Source organism: Ranitomeya variabilis, chromosome 8 (genome assembly GCF_051348905.1).
Source record: "Ranitomeya variabilis isolate aRanVar5 chromosome 8, aRanVar5.hap1, whole genome shotgun sequence".
Lineage (NCBI taxonomy): Eukaryota > Metazoa > Chordata > Amphibia > Anura > Dendrobatidae > Ranitomeya > Ranitomeya variabilis.
Window position 1 is genome coordinate 87713226 of NC_135239.1, and position 21476 is coordinate 87734701.

The 21476-nt window shown below is 45.3% G+C and overlaps 1 protein-coding gene across 1 annotated transcript; it reads left to right on the top strand.

Annotated features, from left to right (window-relative positions):
- Positions 1-17600: 17600 nt before the first annotated feature.
- On the top strand, positions 17601-20610 carry LOC143788816 (uncharacterized). The gene is made up of 2 exons (XM_077278721.1): positions 17601-18318; positions 19106-20610. Exons 1-2 carry the CDS (start codon positions 18297-18299, stop codon positions 20608-20610), a joined length of 1527 nt encoding a protein of 508 aa, XP_077134836.1. The 5' UTR covers positions 17601-18296.
- The last annotated feature ends 866 nt before the right edge of the window (positions 20611-21476 follow it).

Sequence of the window (21476 nt, forward strand, 5' to 3'; positions counted from 1 at the left end):
TGCTCAGCAGGTCAGGATTGTGATTTCCTTGCTCCGGGGCGACCCTCAGGATTGGGCTTTTGCATTGGCTCCAGGGGATCCTGCGTTGCTCAATGTGGATGCGTTTTTTCTGGCCTTGGGTGTCATGATCTCAATGGCAAGAGATCATAGCATAAGCATATATAGGAACTAGCTCTTGGAAGATGGGAACTGAGCTGACCATGAACTAAACCTAACACACAACTAGCAGTGGCCGGGTAGCATGCCTACGTTGATTCTAGATGCCCAGCACCAGCCGGAGGACTAAATAATGCTAGCAGAGGAAAATATTAGTCCTAGCTCACCTCTAGAGAAATACCCCAAAAGGAGACAGAGGCCCCCCACATGTATTGGCGGTGAATTAAGATGAAATAACAAACGTAGGATGAAAATAGGTTTAGCAAATTTGAGGTCCACTTACTACATAGCAGAAGACAGAAAGGACACTTTCATGGTCAGCTGAAAACCCTAATCAAAACACCATCCAGAAATTACTTTAAAACTCTGGCATTAACTCATAACACCAGAGTGGCAATTCCTGTTCACAAGAGCTTTCCAGACACAGTAACGAAACTACAGCTGTGAACTGGAACCAAAATGCAAAAACAAACATGGACAAGAGTCCAACTTATCTAGTAGTTGTCTAGGAGCAGGAACAAGCACAGAGAGGCTTCTGATAACATTGTTGACCGGCAAGCAACTAACAGAGCAGCAAGGTTATATAGCGACTCCCACATCTTGATGGGAACAGGTGAACAGAGAAGATGAAGACACCAGTTCAATTCCACCAGTAGCCACCGGGGGAGCCCAGAATCCAAATTCACAACAGTACCCCCCCCCCTCAAGGAGGGGGCACCGAACCCTCACCAGAACCACCAGGGCGATCAGGATGGGCCCTATGAAAGGCACGAACCAGATCAGAGGCATGAACATCAGATGCATTCACCCAAGAATTATCCTCCTGGCCGTATCCCTTCCACTTGACCAGATACTGGAGTCTCCGTCTGGAAACACGAGAGTCTAAGATTTTCTCCACAACGTACTCCAACTCACCCTCAACCAACACCGGAGCAGGAGGCTCAACGGAAGGCACAACCGGTACCTCATACCTGCGCAATAATGACCGATGAAAAACGTTATGAATAGAAAAGGATGCAGGGAGGTCCAAACGGAAGGAAACAGGGTTAAGAATCTCCAATATCTTATACGGGCCAATGAACCGAGGCTTAAACTTAGGAGAAGAGACCCTCATAGGGACAAAACGAGAAGACAACCACACCAAATCCCCAACACAAAGCCGAGGACCAACACGACGGTGGCGGTTGGCAAAAAGCTGAGTCTTCTCCTGGGACAACCTCAAATTGTCCACCACCTGCCCCCAGATCTGATGCAATCTCTCCACCACAGCATCCACTCCAGGACAATCCGAAGATTCCACCTGACCAGAGGAAAATCGAGGATGAAACCCCGAATTACAGAAAAACGGGGACACCAAAGTGGCAGAGCTGGCCCGATTATTGAGAGCGAACTCCGCCAATGGCAAAAAAGCAACCCAATCATCCTGGTCAGCAGACACAAAACACCTCAGATATGTCTCCAGGGTCTGATTAATCCGCTCGGTCTGGCCATTCGTCTGAGGATGGAAAGCGGACGAAAAAGATAAATCTATGCCCATCCTAGCACAGAATGCCCGCCAAAATCTAGACACGAATTGGGTCCCTCTGTCAGAAACGATATTCTCAGGAATACCATGCAAACGAACAACATTTTGAAAAAACAGAGGAACCAACTCGGAAGGAGAAGGCAACTTGGGCAGAGGAACCAAATGGACCATCTTAGAGAAACGGTCACACACCACCCAGATGACAGACATCTTCTGAGAAACAGGCAGATCTGAAATAAAATCCATCGAGATGTGCGTCCAAGGCCTCTTAGGAATAGGCAAGGGCAACAACAATCCACTAGCCCGAGAACAACAAGGCTTGGCCCGAGCACAAACGTCACAAGACTGCACAAAGCCTCGCACATCTCGTGACAGGGAAGGCCACCAGAAGGACCTTGCCACCAAATCCCTGGTACCAAAAATGCCAGGATGACCTGCCAACGCAGAAGAATGAACCTCAGAGATGACTCTACTGGTCCAATCATCAGGAACAAACAGTTTATCAGGTGGGCAACGATCAGGTCTATCCGCCTGAAACTCCCGCAAGGCCCGCCGCAGGTCTGGAGAAACGGCTGACAATACCACTCCATCCTTAAGGATACCTGTGGGCTCAGAGTTACCAGGTGAGTCAGGCTCAAAACTCCTAGAAAGGGCATCCGCCTTAACATTCTTAGAACCCGGTAGGTATGACACCACAAAATTAAACCGAGAGAAAAACAATGACCAGCGCGCCTGTCTAGGATTCAGGCGCCTGGCGGTCTCAAGATAAATCAAATTTTTGTGGTCAGTCAATACCACCACCTGATGTCTGGCCCCCTCAAGCCAATGGCGCCACTCCTCAAAAGCCCACTTCATGGCCAAAAGCTCCCGATTCCCAACATCATAATTCCGCTCAGCGGGCGAAAATTTACGGGAAAAGAAGGCACAAGGCCTCATCACGGAGCAGTCAGAACTTTTCTGCGACAACACTGCCCCAGCTCCGATCTCAGAAGCGTCGACCTCAACCTGAAAAGGTAGAGCAACATCAGGCTGACGCAACACAGGGGCAGAGGAAAAACGGCGCTTAAGCTCCCGAAAGGCCTCCACAGCATCAGGGGACCAATCAGCAACATCAGCACCCTTCTTAGTCAAATCGGTCAATGGCTTAGCAATATCCGAAAAACCAGCAATAAATCGACGATAAAAGTTAGCAAAGCCCAAAAATTTCTGAAGACTCTTAAGAGAAGAGGGCTGCGTCCAATCACAAATAGCTTGAACCTTGACAGGATCCATTTCAATGGAAGAGGGGGAAAAAATATATCCCAAAAAGGAAATCCTCTGTACCCCAAAAACACACTTAGAACCCTTCACACACAAAGAATTAGACCGCAAAACCTGAAAAACCCTCCTGACTTGCTGGACATGAGAGTCCCAGTCATCCGAAAAAATCAGAATATCATCCAGATACACAATCATAAATTTATCCAAATAATCGCGAAAAATATCATGCATAAAGGACTGGAAAACTGACGGAGCATTAGAAAGACCAAAAGGCATCACTAAATACTCAAAGTGGCCCTCGGGCGTATTAAATGCGGTTTTCCACTCATCCCCCTGCCTGATTCGCACCAAATTATACGCCCCACGAAGGTCAATCTTAGAGAACCACTTGGCCCCCTTTATGCGAGCAAACAAATCAGTCAGCAACGGCAATGGGTATTGATATTTAACAGTGATTTTATTCAAAAGCCGATAATCAATACATGGTCTCAAAGAGCCGTCTTTTTTTGACACAAAGAAAAAACCGGCTCCTAAGGGAGATGACGATGGACGAATATGTCCCTTTTCCAAGGACTCCTTTATATATTCTCGCATAGCAGCATGTTCAGGCACAGACAGATTAAATAAACGACCCTTTGGGTATTTACTACCCGGGATTAAATCTATGGCACAATCGCACTCTCGGTGCGGAGGTAACGAACCAAGCTTGGATTCTTCAAAGACGTCACGATAGTCAGACAGGAACTCAGGAATTTCAGAGGGAATAGATGATGAAATGGAAACCACAGGTAGATCCCCATGAGCCCCCTTACATCCCCAGCTCAACACAGACATAGCTCTCCAGTCGAGGACTGGGTTGTGAGATTGCAGCCAAGGCAATCCTAGCACCAAATCATCATGTAGATTATACAGCACCAGAAAGCGAATAATCTCCTGGTGACCCGGATTAATACGCATAGTTACTTGTGTCCAGTATTGTGGTTTATTATTAGCCAATGGGGTGGAGTCAATCCCCTTCAGAGGAATAGGAGTCTCCAAAGGCTCTAAATCATACCCACAGCGTTTGGCAAAGGACCAATCCATAAGACTCAAAGCGGCGCCAGAGTCGACATAGGCGTCCGTGGTAATAGATGACAAAGAGCAAATCAGGGTCACAGATAGAATAAACTTAGACGGTAAGGTGCAAATGGAAACAGATTTACCAAGTTTTTTAGTGCGCTTAGAGCATGCTGATATAACATGAGTAGAATCACCACAATAGAAACACAACCCATTTTTCCGTCTAAAATTCTGCCGCTCGCTTCGGGACAGAATTCTATCACACTGCATACTCTCTGGCGATTTCTCAGTGGACACCGCCAGATGGTGCACTGGTTTGCGCTCCCGCAAACGCCTATCGATCTGAATAGCCATTGTCATGGACTCATTCAGACCCGCAGGCACAGGGAACCCCACCATAACATCCTTAATGGCATCAGAGAGACCCTCTCTGAAAGTCGCCGCCAGGGCGCACTCATTCCACTGAGTAAGCACAGACCATTTACGGAATCTTTGGCAGTAAATTTCCGCTTCATCTTGCCCCTGAGATAGGGACATCAAAGTTTTTTCTGCCTGAAGCTCCAAATGAGGTTCGTCATAAAGCAACCCCAAGGCCAGAAAAAACGCATCCACATTGAGCAACGCAGGATCCCCTGGTGTCAATGAAAAAGCCCAGTCTTGAGGGTCGCCCCGGAGCAAGGAAATCACAATCCTGACCTGCTGTGCAGGGTCTCCGGCAGAGCGAGATTTCAGGGACAAAAATAATTTGCAATTATTTCGAAAATTCTGAAACCCAGATCTATTCCCCGAGAAAAATTCCGGCAAAGGAATTCTCGGCTCAGATACAGGTGCATGACAAACAGAATCTTGCAAATTTTGTACCTTCGTGGCGAGATTATTCAAACCTGCAGTTACACTCTGAAGATCCATTACAAACAGGTGGACACAGAGCCATTCAAAGGAGAGAAAAAAAAAAAAAAAAATTTCAGCAGACTACTTATTTCTCTCCTTTCTCAGCCAAGGATTTTAACCCTTTAGTGGGCCGGTCAAACTGTCATGATCTCAATGGCAAGAGATCATAGCATAAGCATATATAGGAACTAGCTCTTGGAAGATGGGAACTGAGCTGACCATGAACTAAACCTAACACACAACTAGCAGTGGCCGGGTAGCATGCCTACGTTGATTCTAGATGCCCAGCACCAGCCGGAGGACTAAATAATGCTAGCAGAGGAAAATATTAGTCCTAGCTCACCTCTAGAGAAATACCCCAAAAGGAGACAGAGGCCCCCCACATGTATTGGCGGTGAATTAAGATGAAATAACAAACGTAGGATGAAAATAGGTTTAGCAAATTTGAGGTCCACTTACTACATAGCAGAAGACAGAAAGGACACTTTCATGGTCAGCTGAAAACCCTAATCAAAACACCATCCAGAAATTACTTTAAAACTCTGGCATTAACTCATAACACCAGAGTGGCAATTCCTGTTCACAAGAGCTTTCCAGACACAGTAACGAAACTACAGCTGTGAACTGGAACCAAAATGCAAAAACAAACATGGACAAGAGTCCAACTTATCTAGTAGTTGTCTAGGAGCAGGAACAAGCACAGAGAGGCTTCTGATAACATTGTTGACCGGCAAGCAACTAACAGAGCAGCAAGGTTATATAGCGACTCCCACATCTTGATGGGAACAGGTGAACAGAGAAGATGAAGACTCCAGTTCAATTCCACCAGTAGCCACCGGGGGAGCCCAGAATCCAAATTCACAACACTTGGGGTTGCTTTATGAGGAACCACAGTTAGAACTTCAGGCGGAAAAGGCCTTGATGTCCCTATCTCAGGGGCAAGACGAAGCTGAAATATACTGTCAGAAATTCCGTAAATGGGCTGTGCTTACTCAGTGGAATGAGTGCGCCCTGGCGGCGAATTTCAGAGAGGGTCTCTCTGATGCCATTAAGGATGTTATGGTGGGGTTCCCTGTGCCTGCGGGTCTGAATGAGTCCATGACAATGGCTATCCAGATCGATAGGCGTTTGCGGGAGCGCAAACCTGTGCACCATTTGGCGGTGTCTACTGAGAAGACGCCAGAGAATATGCAATGTGATAGAATTCTGTCCAGAAGTGAACGGCAGAATTTTAGACGAAAAAATGGGTTGTGCTTCTATTGCGGTGATTCAACTCATGTTATATCAGCATGCTCTAAGCGTACTAAGAAGCTTGATAAGTCTGTTTCAATTGGCATTTTACAGTCTAAGTTTATTCTATCTGTGACCCTGATTTGTTCTTTATCATCTATTACCGCGGATGCCTATGTCGACTCTGGCGCCGCTTTGAGTCTTATGGATTGGTCCTTTGCCAAACGCTGTGGGTATGATTTGGAGCCTCTTGAAACTCCTATACCCCTGAAGGGGATTGACTCCACCCCATTGGCTAGCAATAAACCACAATACTGGACACAAGTAACTATGCGGATTAATCCGGATCACCAGGAGATTATTCGCTTTCTTGTGCTGTATAACCTACATGATGTGTTGGTGCTTGGATTGCCATGGCTGCAATCTCATAACCCAGTCCTTGACTGGAAAGCTATGTCTGTGTTAAGCTGGGGATGTAAGGGGACGCATGGGGACGTACCTGTGGTTTCCATTTCATCATCTATTCCCTCTGAGATTCCTGAATTCTTGACTGAATATCGTGACGTTTTTGAAGAACCTAAGCTTGGTTCATTACCTCCGCACCGGGAGTGCGATTGTGCCATAGATTTGATTCCGGGTAGTAAATACCCTAAGGGTCGTTTATTTAATCTGTCTGTGCCTGAACATGCTGCTATGCGAGAATATATAAAGGAGTCCTTGGAAAAGGGACATATTCGTCCTTCGTCATCTCCCTTAGGAGCCGGTTTTTTCTTTGTGGCTAAGAAAGATGGCTCTTTGAGGCCGTGCATTGATTATCGGCTTTTGAATAAAATCACGGTTAAATATCAATATCCGTTGCCACTGCTGACTGATTTGTTTGCTCGCATAAAGGGGGCCAAGTGGTTCTCTAAGATAGATCTCCGTGGGGCGTATAATTTGGTGCGAATTAAGCAGGGGGATGAGTGGAAAACCGCATTTAATACGCCCGAGGGCCACTTTGAGTATTTGGTGATGCCTTTTGGTCTTTCAAATGCCCCTTCAGTCTTTCAGTCCTTTATGCATGACATTTTCCGTGATTATTTGGATAAATTTATGATTGTGTATCTGGATGATATTTTGATTTTTTCGGATGACTGGGACTCTCATGTCCAGCAGGTCAGGAGGGTTTTTCAGGTTTTGCGATCTAATTCCTTGTGTGTGAAGGGTTCTAAGTGCGTTTTTGGGGTTCAAAGGATTTCCTTTTTGGGATATATTTTTTCCCCCTCTTCCATCGAGATGGATCCTGTCAAGGTTCAGGCTATTTGTGATTGGAAGCAACCCTCTTCTCTTAAGAGTCTTCAGAAATTTTTGGGCTTTGCTAACTTTTATCGTCGATTTATTGCTGGTTTTTCTGATGTTGTTAAACCATTGACTGATTTGACTAAGAAGGGTGCTGATGTTGCTGATTGGTCCCCTGCTGCTGTGGAGGCCTTTCGGGAGCTTAAGCGCCGCTTTTCTTCCGCCCCTGTGTTGCGTCAGCCTGATGTTGCTCTTCCTTTTCAGGTTGAGGTCGACGCTTCTGAAATCGGAGCTGGGGCGGTTTTGTCGCAGAGAAGTTCCGATTGCTCCGTGATGAGACCTTGTGCTTTTTTCTCGCGTAAATTTTCGCCCGCCGAGCGGAATTATGATGTTGGGAATCGGGAGCTTTTGGCCATGAAGTGGGCTTTTGAGGAGTGGCGTCATTGGCTTGAGGGGGCTAGACATCAGGTGGTGGTATTGACTGACCACAAAAATCTAATTTATCTTGAGTCCGCCAGACGCCTGAATCCTAGACAGGCGCGCTGGTCGTTGTTTTTCTCTCGGTTTAATTTTGTGGTGTCCTACCTGCCGGGTTCTAAGAATGTTAAGGCGGATGCCCTTTCTAGGAGTTTTGAGCCTGACTCCCCTGGTAATTCTGAACCTACAGGTATCCTTAAGGATGGAGTGATATTGTCTGCCGTTTCTCCAGACCTGCGGCGGGCCTTGCAGGAGTTTCAGGCGGATAGACCTGATCGTTGCCCACCTGGTAGACTGTTTGTTCCTGATGATTGGACCAGTAAAGTCATTTCTGAGGTTCATTCTTCTGCGTTGGCAGGTCATCCTGGAATCTTTGGTACCAGGGATTTGGTGGCAAGGTCCTTCTGGTGGCCTTCCCTGTCTCGAGATGTGCGAGGCTTTGTGCAGTCTTGTGATGTTTGTGCTCGGGCCAAGCCTTGTTGTTCTCGGGCTAGTGGATTGTTGTTGCCCTTGCCTATCCCGAAGAGGCCCTGGACGCACATCTCGATGGATTTTATTTCGGATCTTCCTGTTTCTCAGAAGATGTCTGTCATCTGGGTGGTGTGTGATCGTTTCTCTAAGATGGTCCATTTGGTTCCCCTGCCTAAGTTGCCTTCTTCTTCCGAGTTGGTTCCTCTGTTTTTTCAAAATGTGGTCCGTTTGCATGGTATTCCGGAGAATATCGTTTCTGACAGAGGTACCCAATTCGTGTCTAGATTTTGGCGAGCATTCTGTGCTAGGATGGGCATAGATTTGTCTTTCTCGTCTGCTTTCCATCCTCAGACTAATGGCCAGACCGAGCGGACGAATCAGACCTTGGAGACATATTTGAGGTGTTTTGTGTCTGCAAATCAGGATGATTGGGTTGCTTTTTTGCCTTTAGCGGAGTTTGCCCTCAATAATCGGGCCAGCTCTGCCACCTTGGTGTCTCCCTTTTTCTGTAATTCGGGGTTTCATCCTCGATTTTCTTCTGGTCAGGTGGAATCTTCGGATTGTCCTGGAGTGGATGCTGTGGTGGAGAGGTTGCATCAGATTTGGGGGCAGGTAGTGGACAATTTGAAGTTGTCCCAGGAGAAGACTCAGCTTTTTGCCAACCGCCGGCGTCGGGTTGGTCCTCGGCTTTGTGTTGGGGATTTGGTGTGGTTGTCTTCTCGTTTTGTCCCTATGAGGGTTTCTTCTCCCAAGTTTAAGCCTCGGTTCATCGGCCCGTACAAGATATTGGAGATTCTTAACCCTGTGTCCTTCCGTTTGGACCTCCCTGCATCTTTTTCTATTCATAATGTTTTTCATCGGTCATTATTGCACAGGTATGAGGTACCGGTTGTGCCTTCCGTTGAGCCTCCTGCTCCGGTGTTGGTTGAGGGCGAGTTGGAGTACGTTGTGGAAAAAATCTTGGACTCCCGTGTTTCCAGACGGAAACTCCAGTATCTGGTCAAATGGAAGGGATACGGTCAGGAGGATAATTCTTGGGTGACTGCCTCTGATGTTCATGCCTCCGATTTGGTCCATGCCTTTCATAGGACTCATCCTGATCGCCCTGGTGGTTCTGGTGAGGGTTCGGTGCCCCCTCCTTGAGGGGGGGGTACTGTTGTGAAATTGGATTTTGGGCTCCCCCGGTGGCCACTGGTGGAATTGAACTGGTGTGCATCATCCTCTCTGTTCACCTGTTTCCATCAGGATGTGGGAGTCGCTATTTAGCCTTGCTCCTCTGTCACTTCCATGCCGGTCAACATTGTAATCAGAAGCCTTTCTGTGCATGTTCCTGCTGCTAGACAACTCCCAGCTAAGTTGGACTTTAGTCCTTGTTTGTTTTTGCATTTTGTTCCAGTTCACAGCTGTAGTTTCGTTTCTGTGTCTGGAAAGCTCTTGTGATCTGAAATTGCCACTCTGATGTTATGAGTTAATACTAGAGTCTTAAAGTGATTTCAGGATGGGTTTTGATAGGGTTTTCAGCTGACCATGAAAGTGCCCTTTCTGTCTTCCTGCTATCTAGTAAGCGGACCTCAATTTTGCTAAACCTATTTTCATACTACGTTTGTCATTTCATCTAAAATCACCACCAATATTTGTGGGGGCCTCTGTCTGCCTTTCGGGGAAATTTCTCTAGAGGTGAGCCAGGACTATATTTTCCTCTGCCAGGATTAGTTAGTCCTCCGGCCGGCGCTGGGCGTCTAGGGATAAAACGCAGGCTACGCTACCCGGCTACTGTTAGTTGTGCGGCAGGTTTAGTTCATGGTCAGTTTAGTTTCCATCCTTCCAAGAGCTAGTTCTTATGTTTGCGGGGCTATGTTCTCTTGCCATTGAGAACCATAACAGTTGTGCACACTATGGCATTGTCTTCCGAGCGGAGTCCTGAGCCTATGCAGTGTGATAGGATTGTGTCTAGAGCTGAACGCCAAGGATTCAGACGTCAGAATAGGTTGTGCTTTTACTGCGGCGATTCTGCTCATGTTATTTCTGATTGCCCTAAGCGTGCCAAGAGAATCGCTAATTCCGTTACCATCAGTACTGTACAACCTAAATTTCTGTTATCTGTGACTCTGATCTGCTCATTATCGTCATTCTCTGTCATGGCATTTGTGGATTCAGGCGCCGCTTTAAATTTGATGGACTTAGAATTTGCCAGACGTTGTGGTTTTCCCTTACAGCCTTTGCGGAGTCCTATCCCTTTGAGGGGTATTGATGCTACACCATTGGCTAAAAATAAACCTCAGTTTTGGACACACTTAACCATGTGCATGGCGCCAGCCCATCAGGAAGATTGTCGTTTCCTGGTGTTGCATGATGCTATTGTGCTGGGGTTTCCATGGTTACAGGTACATAATCCGGTGTTGGATTGGAAATCTATGTCTGTGACTAGTTGGGGTTGTCAGGGGGTTCATGATGACGTTCCTCTGATGTCAATTTCCTCCTCTCCCTCTTCTGAAATTCCTGAGTTTCTGTCAGATTTCCAGGATGTTTTCGATGAGCTCAAGTCCAGTTCCCTTCCACCGCATAGGGACTGTGATTGTGCTGTTGACTTGATTCCAGGCTCTAAGTTTCCTAAGGACCGACTTTTCAACCTGTCTGCCTGAACATGCCGCCATGCGGAGCTATGTAAAGGAGTCTTTGGAGAAGGGGCATATTCGGCCATCTTCTTCTCCATTGGGAGCAGGTTTTTTTTTTGTTGCTAAGAAGGATGGCTCCTTGAGACCCTGTATTGATTATCGCCTCTTGAATAAGATCACGGTCAAATTCCAATACCCTTTGCCTTTGCTTTCTGATCTGTTTGCTAGGATTAAGGGGGCTAGTTGGTTTACTAAGATTGGCCTTCGAGGGGCATATAATCTTGTTCGTATTAAGCAGGGTGACGAATGGAAAACTGCGTTTAATACGCCCGAAGGCCATTTTGAATACCTTGTGATGCCATTCGGACTCTCTAATGCTCCATCTGTGTTTCAGTCCTTCATGCATCATATATTTCGGAATTATCTTGATAAATTCATGATTGTATATTTGGATGATATTTTGATTTTTTCAGATGATTGGGAGTCTCATGTGAAACAAGTCAGGATGGTATTTCAGGTCCTTCGTGATAATGCCTTGTTTGTGAAGGGGTCTAAGTGCCTCTTTGGAGTACAGAAGGTTTCTTTTTTGGGCTTCATTTTTTCTCCATCATCTATAGAAATGGATCCGGTTAAGGTTCAGGCCATTCATGATTGGATCCAGCCCACATCCGTGAAGAGCCTTCAGAAATTGTTGGGCTTTGCTAATTTTTATCGCCGTTTCATTGCCAACTTCTCCAGTGTGGTTAAACCCCTGACCGATTTGACGAGGAAGGGCGCTGATGTAGCTAATTGGTCTTCTGAGGCTGTTTCTGCCTTTCAGGAGCTTAAGCGCCGATTTACTTCTGCCCCTGTGTTGCGTCAGCCGGATGTTTCTCTTCCTTTTCAGGTTGAGGTTGACGCTTCTGAGATTGGGGCAGGGGCCGTTTTGTCTCAGAGGAATTCTGATGGTTCCTTGATGAATCCGTGTGCCTTCTTTTCTCGAAAGTTTTCGCCTGCGGAATGCAATTATGATGTCGGCAATCGGGAGTTGTTGGCTATGAAGTGGGCATTTGAGGAGTGGCGACATTGGCTTGAGGGGGCCAAGCACCTTATTGTGGTCTTGACCGATCATAAGAATCTGATTTACCTCGAGTCTGCCAAACGGCTGAATCCTAGACAGGCCCGATGGTCCCTGTTTTTCTCCAGTTTTGATTTTGTTGTCTCGTATCTTCCGGGTTCTAAGAATGTTAAGGCTGATGCCCTCTCTAGGAGTTTTTTGCCTGATTCCCCTGGGATTCTTGAGCCGGTTGGTATTCTGAAGGAGGGGGTTATTCTTTCTGCCATCTCCCCTGATTTGCGACGGGTTCTTCAGGAGTTTCAGGCTGATAAACCTGATCGCTGTCCAGCGGGGAAACTGTTTGTTCCTGACAGATGGACTAGTAAAGTGATTTCTGAGGTTCACTGTTCTGTGTTGGCTGGCCATCCTGGGATTTTTGGTACCAGAGATTTGGTTAGTAGGTCCTTTTGGTGGCCTTCTTTGTCACGGGATGTGCGTTCTTTTGTGCAGTTCTGTGGGACTTGTGCGCGGGCCAAACCTTGCTGCTCCCGCGCCAGTGGGTTGCTTTTGCCTTTGCCGCTCCCTGAGAGGCCTTGGACGCATATTTCTATGGATTTTATTTCGGATCTTCCTGTTTCCCAGAGGATGTCTGTTATCTGGGTGGTCCGTGACCGGTTTTCTAAGATGGTTCATTTGGTACCTTTGCCTAAATTGCCTTCCTCTTCTGAGTTGGTTCCGTTGTTTTTTCAGCATGTGGTTCGTTTGCATGGCATTCCGGAGAATATTGTGTCCGATAGAGGTTCCCAGTTTGTTTCTAGGTTTTGGCGGTCCTTTTGTGCTAAGCTGGGCATTGATTTGTCTTTTTCTTCCGCATTTCATCCTCAGACAAACGGCCAAACCGAGCGAACTAACCAGACTTTGGAAACTTATTTGAGATGCTTTGTGTCTGCCGATCAGGATGATTGGGTGGCTTTTTAGCCATTGGCCGAGTTTGCCCTTAATAATCGGGCTAGTTCTGCTACCTTGGTTTCACCATTCTTTTGTAATTCTGGGTTTCATCCTTGTTTTTCTTCAGGGCAGGTTGAGTCTTCTGATTGTCCTGGGGTGGACTCTGTGGTTGACAGGTTGCAGCAGATTTGGGCTCATGTTGTGGACAATTTGGTGTTGTCTCAGGAGGAGGCTCAGCGTTTTGCCAACCGTTGTCGGCGTGTGAGTTCCCGGCTTCGGGTTGGGGATTTGGTCTGGTTGTCTTCTCGTCATGTTCCTATGAAGGTTTCTTCCCCGAAGTTCAAGCCTCGGTTTATTGGTCCTTATAGGATTTCTGAGATTATCAATCCAGTGTCTTTTCGTTTGGCCCTTCCAGCCTCTTTTTCATCCATAATGTTTTTCATAGATCTTTGTTGCGGAAATATGTGGTGCCTGTGGTTCCCTCTGTTGATCCTCCTGCCCCGGTGTTGATTGATGGGGAGTTGGAGTATGTTGTGGAGAAGATCTTGGATTCTTGTTTTTCAAGATGGAGGCTTCAGTATCTTGTCAAGTGGAAGGGTTATGGCCAGGAGGATAATTCTTGGGTTGTTGCCTGCGATGTTCACGCTGACGATTTGGTTCGTGCCTTCCATTTGGCTCGTCCGGATCGGCCTGGGGGCTCTGGTGAGGGTTCGGTGACCCCTCCTCAAGGGGGGGGTACTGTTGTGAATTCTGTTGTGGGTTCTGCTCTTGGGCTCCCTCCGGTGGTTATAAGTGGTAGTGCTGCTGTTTGTCCTTCACAGCAGTCATCAGGTGCTTCCACTTTGGACGGGGCTATTTAGTCTGGCTTCACCCTTTAGTGAGTGCCAGTTGTCCATTGTTTTTCTGGAGGATTCACATCTCTGCTTGGTTTCTCCTGCTGGATTGTCCAAATCATCAAAGATAAGTCCTGGCTTTGTTTTTGCAGTCCACATGCGGTGGACTTTATAGTTCAGTGAATTGCTATCTTTTTTCTTGTCCAGCTTTGTCTGTGTAAGGATTTATTCAGCCAAGCTGGAAGCTCTGGAGTCGCAGAGTTACCCTCCATGCCTTTAGTTAGGTGTGGAGATTTTTGTATTCTCTGTGGTGGATTTTTGTAGTATTTTAATACTGACCGCACAGTACTCTGTCCTGTCTTTCTTTCTAGGTAGCGTGGCCTCCTTTGCTAAATTCTGTTTTCAGTCTGCGTTTGTAATTTCCCTCTCCTCTCACAGTCAATATTTGTGGGGGGCTGTCTTTCCTTTGGGGATTTTCTCTGAGGCAAGATAGTTTTCCTGTTTCTTTCTTTAGGGGTAATTAGTCCTCCGGCTGTGACGAGGTGTCGAGGGAGTGACAGGAACATCCCACGGCTACTTATAGTTGCGGTGTTAAGTTCAGGGTCTGCGGTCAGTATAGAGGCCACCTACTCCAGAGCTCGTCCATGCTGCTCCTAGGCCACCAGATCATAACAGTCTAGGTTCCAATATGGGGTCACTTCTGGGGGGTTTCTACTGTTTAGGTACATCAGGGGCTCTGCAAATGCAACGTGACGCCTGCAGACCAATCCATCTAAGTCTGCATTCCAAATGGCGCTCCTTCCCTTCCGAGCTCTGCCATGCGCCCAAACGGTGGTTCCCCCCACATATGGGGTATCATCGTACTCAGGACAAATTGGACAACAACTTTTTGGGTCAAATTTCTCTTGTTACCCTTGTGAAAATAAACATTTGGGGGGCTAAAAAAACATTTTTGTAGGAAAATAAATATTTTTTATTTTCACGGCTCTGCATTATAAACTGTAGTGAAATACTTGGGGGTTCAAAGTTCTCACAACACACCTAGATAAGTTCCTTGGGGGGTCTAGGTTCCAATATGGGGTCACTTGTGGGGGGTTTCTACTGTTTAGGTACATCAAGGGCTCTGCAAATGCAACGTGACGCCTGCAGACCAATCCATCTCAGTCTGCATTCCAAATGGCGCTCCTTCCCTTCCGAGCTCTGCCATGCGCCCAAACGGTGGTTACCCCCACATATGGGGTATCAGCGTACTCAGGACAAATTGGAGAACTTTTGGGGTCCAATTTCTCTTGTTACCCTTGGGAAAAGAAAAATTTGGGGGGCTAAAAAAAACCATTTTTATAGGAAAAAAAAGATTTTTTATTTTCACAGCTCTGCGTTATAAACTGTAGTGAAATACTCGGGGGTTCAAAGTTCTCACAACACATCTATATAAGTTCCTTGGGGGGTCTAGGTTCCAATATTGGGTCACTTGTGGGGAGTTTCTACTGTTTAGGTACATCAGGGGCTCTGCAAATGTAACGTAACGCCTGCAGACCAATCCATTTAAGTCTGCATTCCAAATGGCGCTCCTTCCCTTCCGAGCTCTGCCATGCACCCAAACAGTGGTTTACCTCCACATATGGGGTATCAGCGTACTCAGGACAAATTGCACAACAATTTTTGTGGTACAATTTCTTCGAGTATCCTTGGGAAAATTAAAAATTGGGGGCGAAAATTTATTTTTGTGAAAAAATATTATTTTTTATTTTTACGGCTCTACATTATAAGCTTCTGTGAAGCTTTTTTTTGGGTCAAAATGCTCACCACACATCTAGATAAGTTCCTTAGGGCGTCTACTTTCCAAAATGGTGTCACTTGTGGGGGGTTTCAATGTTTAGGCACATTAGTGGCTCTCCAAAAGCAACATGACGTCCCATCTTAATTCCAGCCAATTTTGCATTGAAAAGTCAAATGGCGCTCCTTCCCTTCCGAGCTCTGCCATGCGCCCAAACAGTGGTTTATCCCCACATATGGGGTATCAGCGTACTCAGGACAAATTGCACAACAACTTTTGGGGTACAATTTCTTCTAGTACCCTTGGGAAAATAAAAAATTGGCGAAAAGTTCATTTTTGTAAAAAAATATTTTTTCTTTTTACTGCTCTACATTATTAATTTCTGTGAAGCACTTTTTGGGTCAAAGTGCTCACCACACATCTAGATAAGTTCCTTAGGGGTCTACTTTCCAAAATGGTGTCACTTGTGGGGGGTTTCAATGTTTAGGTACATTAGTGGCTCTCCAAAAGCAACATGGCGTCTCATCTCAATTCAAGCCATTTGGGGTATCGAGGTACTCAGGACAAATTGTACAACAACTGTTGGGTCCATTTTCTCCTATTACCCTTAGTAAAATAAAACAAATTGGAGCTGAAATAATTTTTTTGTGAGAAAAAATTGAATGTTCATTTTTTTTAAAAACATTCCAAAAATTCCTGTGAAGCACCAGAAGGGTTAATAAACTTATTGAATATGGTTTTGAGCACCTTGAGGGGTGCAGTTTTTAGAATGGTTCACACTTGGTTATTTTCTATCATATAGACCCCTCAAAATGACTTCAAATGTGATGTGGTCCCTACGAAAAAATGGTGTTGTAAAAATAAGAAATTGCTGGTCAACTTTTAACCCTTATAACTCCCTAACAAAAAAAAATTTTGTTTACAAAATTGTGCTGATGTAAAGTAGACATGCGGGAAATGTTACTTATTAAGTATTTTGTGTGACATATCTCTGTGATTTAAGGGCATACAAATTCAAAGTTGGAAAATTGCGAAATTTTCAAAATTTTCGCCAAATTTCTGTTTTTTTTTCACAAATAAACGCAGGTACTATCAAAGAAATTTTACCACTGTCATGAAGTACAATATGTCTCGAGAAAACAAAGTCAGAATCACCAGGATCCGTTGAAGCGTTCCAGAGTTATAACCTCATAAAGGGACAGTGGTCAGAAATGTAAAAATTGGCCCGCTCATTAACGTGCAAACCACCCTCGGGGCTTAAGGGGTTAATAACACCACTGGAGGTTTTTTGGGGGGTTGTCCCTAGCCATCTGGGGGGTTACCCTTTTTTATCAAATTTGTACCAGGCACATCATCTTTGAGGGCCTTGTCACGGCCTGTCATAAGCACTGGTGGTCAGGCATTTATTTCCCTCAGTGACGTCACCGCTAATTGGGCGGTGTGACAGACTACCAAGAAACACCTCCCTGGACCTTCCTTAGGTGTGCCCCTACCCAACCGGGGTTTTCTCGAACCCTTTTGACTACGTTTGGACCTGGCACCCCGGGGGTGAGGATTCTGTCAGGGTCCACTCCAGGCGCCATCTTCCTTCATCTCAGTGACGTTACCACTAATCGGGCGGTGTCACAAACCACAACAGAACACCACCCTGGACCTTCCTTGGGTGTGCCCCTACCCTACCGGGGGGTTTTGCCCCCTTTTAACTGTATTTGCACCTAGCACACCGGGGTGAAGCTTCTACGACAGACCGCTGCGGACACCATCTTCCTCCCCCTCAGTGATGTCATCGCTGCTTGCGATATTGTAGTAAGTGCTCAAATTGCTTCGGAACCACTTCAGAAGACTTCCTTGGGGTTTCCCCTTGTGAACCGCGGGGTCTGGGATCTATTTTGCTTCTGTTTTCATTGGGCACACCGCCTGGGAAGATCCTGTCAAGGACCGTTGTTTACATCCACTGGAGGCTGCAGAAGATTACAGCTGCTCTGTCTTTGCATAATATTGACTGATTGCTTGCTTGGTTTCATTGAGGGTGGGCAGGGTGGATTGATTTAAATCACGCCGATTTAAATCATGATTTAAATCACGATTTAAATCAAAAGATTTTTTTCTATTTAAATCGGATCGATTTAAATCATGATTTTAATCATGATTTAAATCACTGATTTAAATCAAAAGGTTTTTTTTTAATATAAATCATGATTAAAATGAGAAGTGAGAGCAGTGCGCATGTGCGCCCATAGTTACACGGACGAAACTAGGGGCAACGATCTAACGCCAGGGTGAGGGGGGGACCCCAAAGTAAGTAAAAATCTTTTTTGTTTTACTATATGGCAATAGGTAGGTGTTTAAAAGCAGCATGTCTTAATTGTATAAACTATTAATAGCCTCCACATTTTGTTCATACTGCCCCTTTAATTCCACACTTCTAGCTTGGTTTCACTTTTGGTTTAGTTTCTTTTTCCATTCAGTTGACATGCCCAAACTTGTTGGATAGTCAGCAGTACTTGGCTGTAGTAGTAACAATCAAACTTCATAAGTGATCTGTGTGAGCCATGGCAGGTCGTAAGAGAGACCCTATTTGGGTTCATTTTGTTGAGATGCCAGCAGCAGATCTTGGAAAGAAAGGTGCAAGAGCAAAGTGCAAATACTGTCAAAAGGATATCCAAGGACTTGTTTGCCGTTTGAAATCACATTATGAAAACTGCAACCAGAAGGGAAATGAAGATGTTGACAGCTTCTTATGCACCAGGAGCCTAGTACTAGTAAGTCTGGCAATTACAACCTATTTTTTTAACAGACATTTTACTGGGATGGTTAAAGTCTATGAAAAGAGAAATTTCTAGCACTAGTAGTTCTGGAGTATAGAATTTAAATTTATGTTAAGGCAATATTTCACAGAAAATTAACGCTAAAGGACATGTGCACCTTTATTTTTTTAAAGTGCACATGTCCTCCCCCCCCCCCGCAGCGCTCTTACCTCCGATCCCCGCAGCGCTGAGATCCGTGGCTTCGTTTTGACCGTCCGCCTCCCGTCCTTCGGTTGCGGCCTACTCGCAGTGATCCAGCGGCGTGACGTCAGCGGGCCGCACGCTCCATTGAAATGAATGGAGGCGCGCTCGCGGACGGGCAGAACGAAGCCACGGATCCCCGCAGCGCTGACATCGGAGGTAAGAGAGCTGCGGGGGGAGGACATGTGCACACTGCACCTTAAAAAATAAAGGTGCACATGTCCTTTAAGTAAAAATAAAGTGTGTATACGCTTATTTTTTTTTTTATTGTAGGCTGCAATTCACTTTTGAAGTCTGCCAAATTGACCATTTTTAAAAAAAAACATTTTTAAAACTTTTGTGACATAATTTTTTTCAGTTGCTCTGATATTAGTTACCAGTATTACAGCAACTTCACCGGAAAACTTGAGTAGCATAACTTTTGAGACAGCCCTTATAGGACGAGGACCATTACATTGTTCAAAAAGTTTGTTTCAAAATATTTTCGTTATATTTCTTCAAATACGCAGTCGATTTATATTTTTAATTTCTGTGCTTTCAGGGTCAAATATGGCTTGTGCTGCACGTGACAATCAATATCTGGGTACAACTTCAACAAAGCAGCCCAAAAAAAAACTTTGCGTGCAAAGTGTAGAAAAATTCATCTTAAAGACTACGACGAGCCAGAAAGAACATTTTGATGAATTAATTGCTAAATTCATATTTGCAACCAATTCTTCTTTCCGACTAGTTGAGCACCCATTGTTTGTACAAATGATCGAAGGAATTAGACCAGGCTACAAACCACCAAGTAGATTTGATATCTCAGGAAAACATCTTCAGGCTGTATACGACATAGAAAGAGTGGCTTGTACAAAATATTTGAAAGACAAGGTTGTTAACATGAGCTTGGATGGTTGGAGCAACATCCACAACGACCCCATAATTTGCACTTGTGTCACAACAGAAGATGGTGAAACTTACCTTACAGACACAATCGACACATCTGGAAATTCACATACTGCTGAATATTTACTTGAAATTGCTAAGAACTCAATTCACCAATGCCAAGAACAGTTTGGATGTAAAGTAAGGAGCTTAGTTACTGATAACGCAAGCAATGTGGCAAAAATGCGAGCGGAACTGGCACATGAGGATGACACAAATGTCATTACATACGGTTGTTCTGCCCATTTGTTGCATCTTTTGGCAAAAGACCTGCATATTTCGGGTGTCAAGGAACATGTTGTAGAAATTGTTAAATATGTCCGCAATAATCATTTTGCACATGCAACCTACAAGGAAATGGGAGGACTGAAGTTGGTTCTACCACAAGATGTTAGATGGAATACCTTGGCTGACTGCTTGGAACTGTTTATTAACAACTGGTCAAAATTACTGTCCATTTGCGAAACACATCGGGATAAAATTGATGCTAATATACGAAGCAAAGTATTAAATCTTGGTGTGAAGAGAAATGCCGAGGACCTTTTGGAAAGGTTAAAGCCAATATCGATTGCGTTGGATAAAATGCAGAAAGATACTGCAACCATAGCTGATGCCACAGAAGTTTGGAAAGATTTAGAAGGTTCTCTAGATCGCTTGAACCTCTCAAACAATGTAAAGGTTGCAATACAGCACCGCAAGGACCAAGCATTAAAAGAAGAACACTATTTAGTCAATATCTTGCATCCCATCTACAGAGGGAAAAAATTATCTGAGGCGGAAATCAACTCTGCAATGGAGTGGCTCGCCAATACTAACCATGACATTGTGGCAACTGTGCTGAAATTGAAGTGTGAATCTGCACCATTTCAAAAATACATGTTTGCAGATAACGTCGTTAATGAACTAAAACCACTGGACTGGTGGAAGTCGCAATCACTTGTTCTTCCAGCAAAGATAATAAATCTAGCTACTCAGCTACTGACTGCATCGGCTTCATCCGCAGGAGTAGAGAGATTGTTTTCTTCATTTGGTTTTGTGCACACAACAGTCCGAAACCGCTTAGGAACTGCTAAAGCAGGACAACTGGTTTTCCTATTAAAAGTCCTAAATAAACAGTAGGCTTAAAGGACTGATGTATTCACTGAAGATGTTTGCTTACTTCAAACGTTAGAGATAGGCTATTGTTAAAAAGTACTAAGGGTACCGTCACACATTGAAATTTTCATCGCTGCGACGGCACGATTCGTGACGTCGCAGCGTCGTATAATCATCGCTCCAGCGTCGTAGACTGCGGTCACACGTTGCAATCACGGCGCTGGAGCGATGCCGAAGTCCCCGGGTAACCAGGGTAAACATCGGGTAACTAAGCGCAGGGCCGCGCTTAGTAACCCGATGTTTACCCTGGTTACCAGCGTAAACGTAAAAAAACAAACAGTACATACTCACCCGTCGGTGTCCTTCAGGTCCCTTGCCGTCTGCTTCCTGCTCTGAGTGCAGCCGTACAGTGAGAGCAGATCGCAGCACCGCTGTGATCTGCTCTCACTTTCCGGCCGGCACTCAGAGCAGGAAGCAGACGGCAAGGGACCTGAAGGACACCGACGTGTGAGTATGTACGGTTTGTTTTTTTACGTTTACGCTTGTAACCAGGGTAAACTTCGGGTTACTAAGCGCGGCCCTGCGCTTAGTTACCCGATGTTTACCCTGGTTACAAGCGAAGACATCGCTGGATCGCTGTCACACACAACGATCCAGCGATGTCAGCGGGTGATCAAGCGACGAAAGAAAGTTCCAAACGATGTGCTACGACGTACGATTCTCAGCAGGGTGTCTGATCGCAGTAGCGTGTCAGACACAGCGATATCGTAACGATATTGCTAGAACGTCACAAATCGTAACGTCGTAGCGATGGAAATTTCAATGTGTGACGGTACCCTTACTCTCTGTAGTTCAATTCTGAGTGTTTAATAGTGCAAATAAAAATTATT

Coding starts and splice junctions, on each gene's coding strand:
- LOC143788816 (XM_077278721.1), top strand. CDS start 18,297: ATGCACCAGGAGCCTAGTACTA. Junction 18,319..19,105: donor GCACCAGGAGCCTAGTACTA/GTAAGTCTGGCA, acceptor CTGTGCTTTCAG/GGTCAAATATGGCTTGTGCT.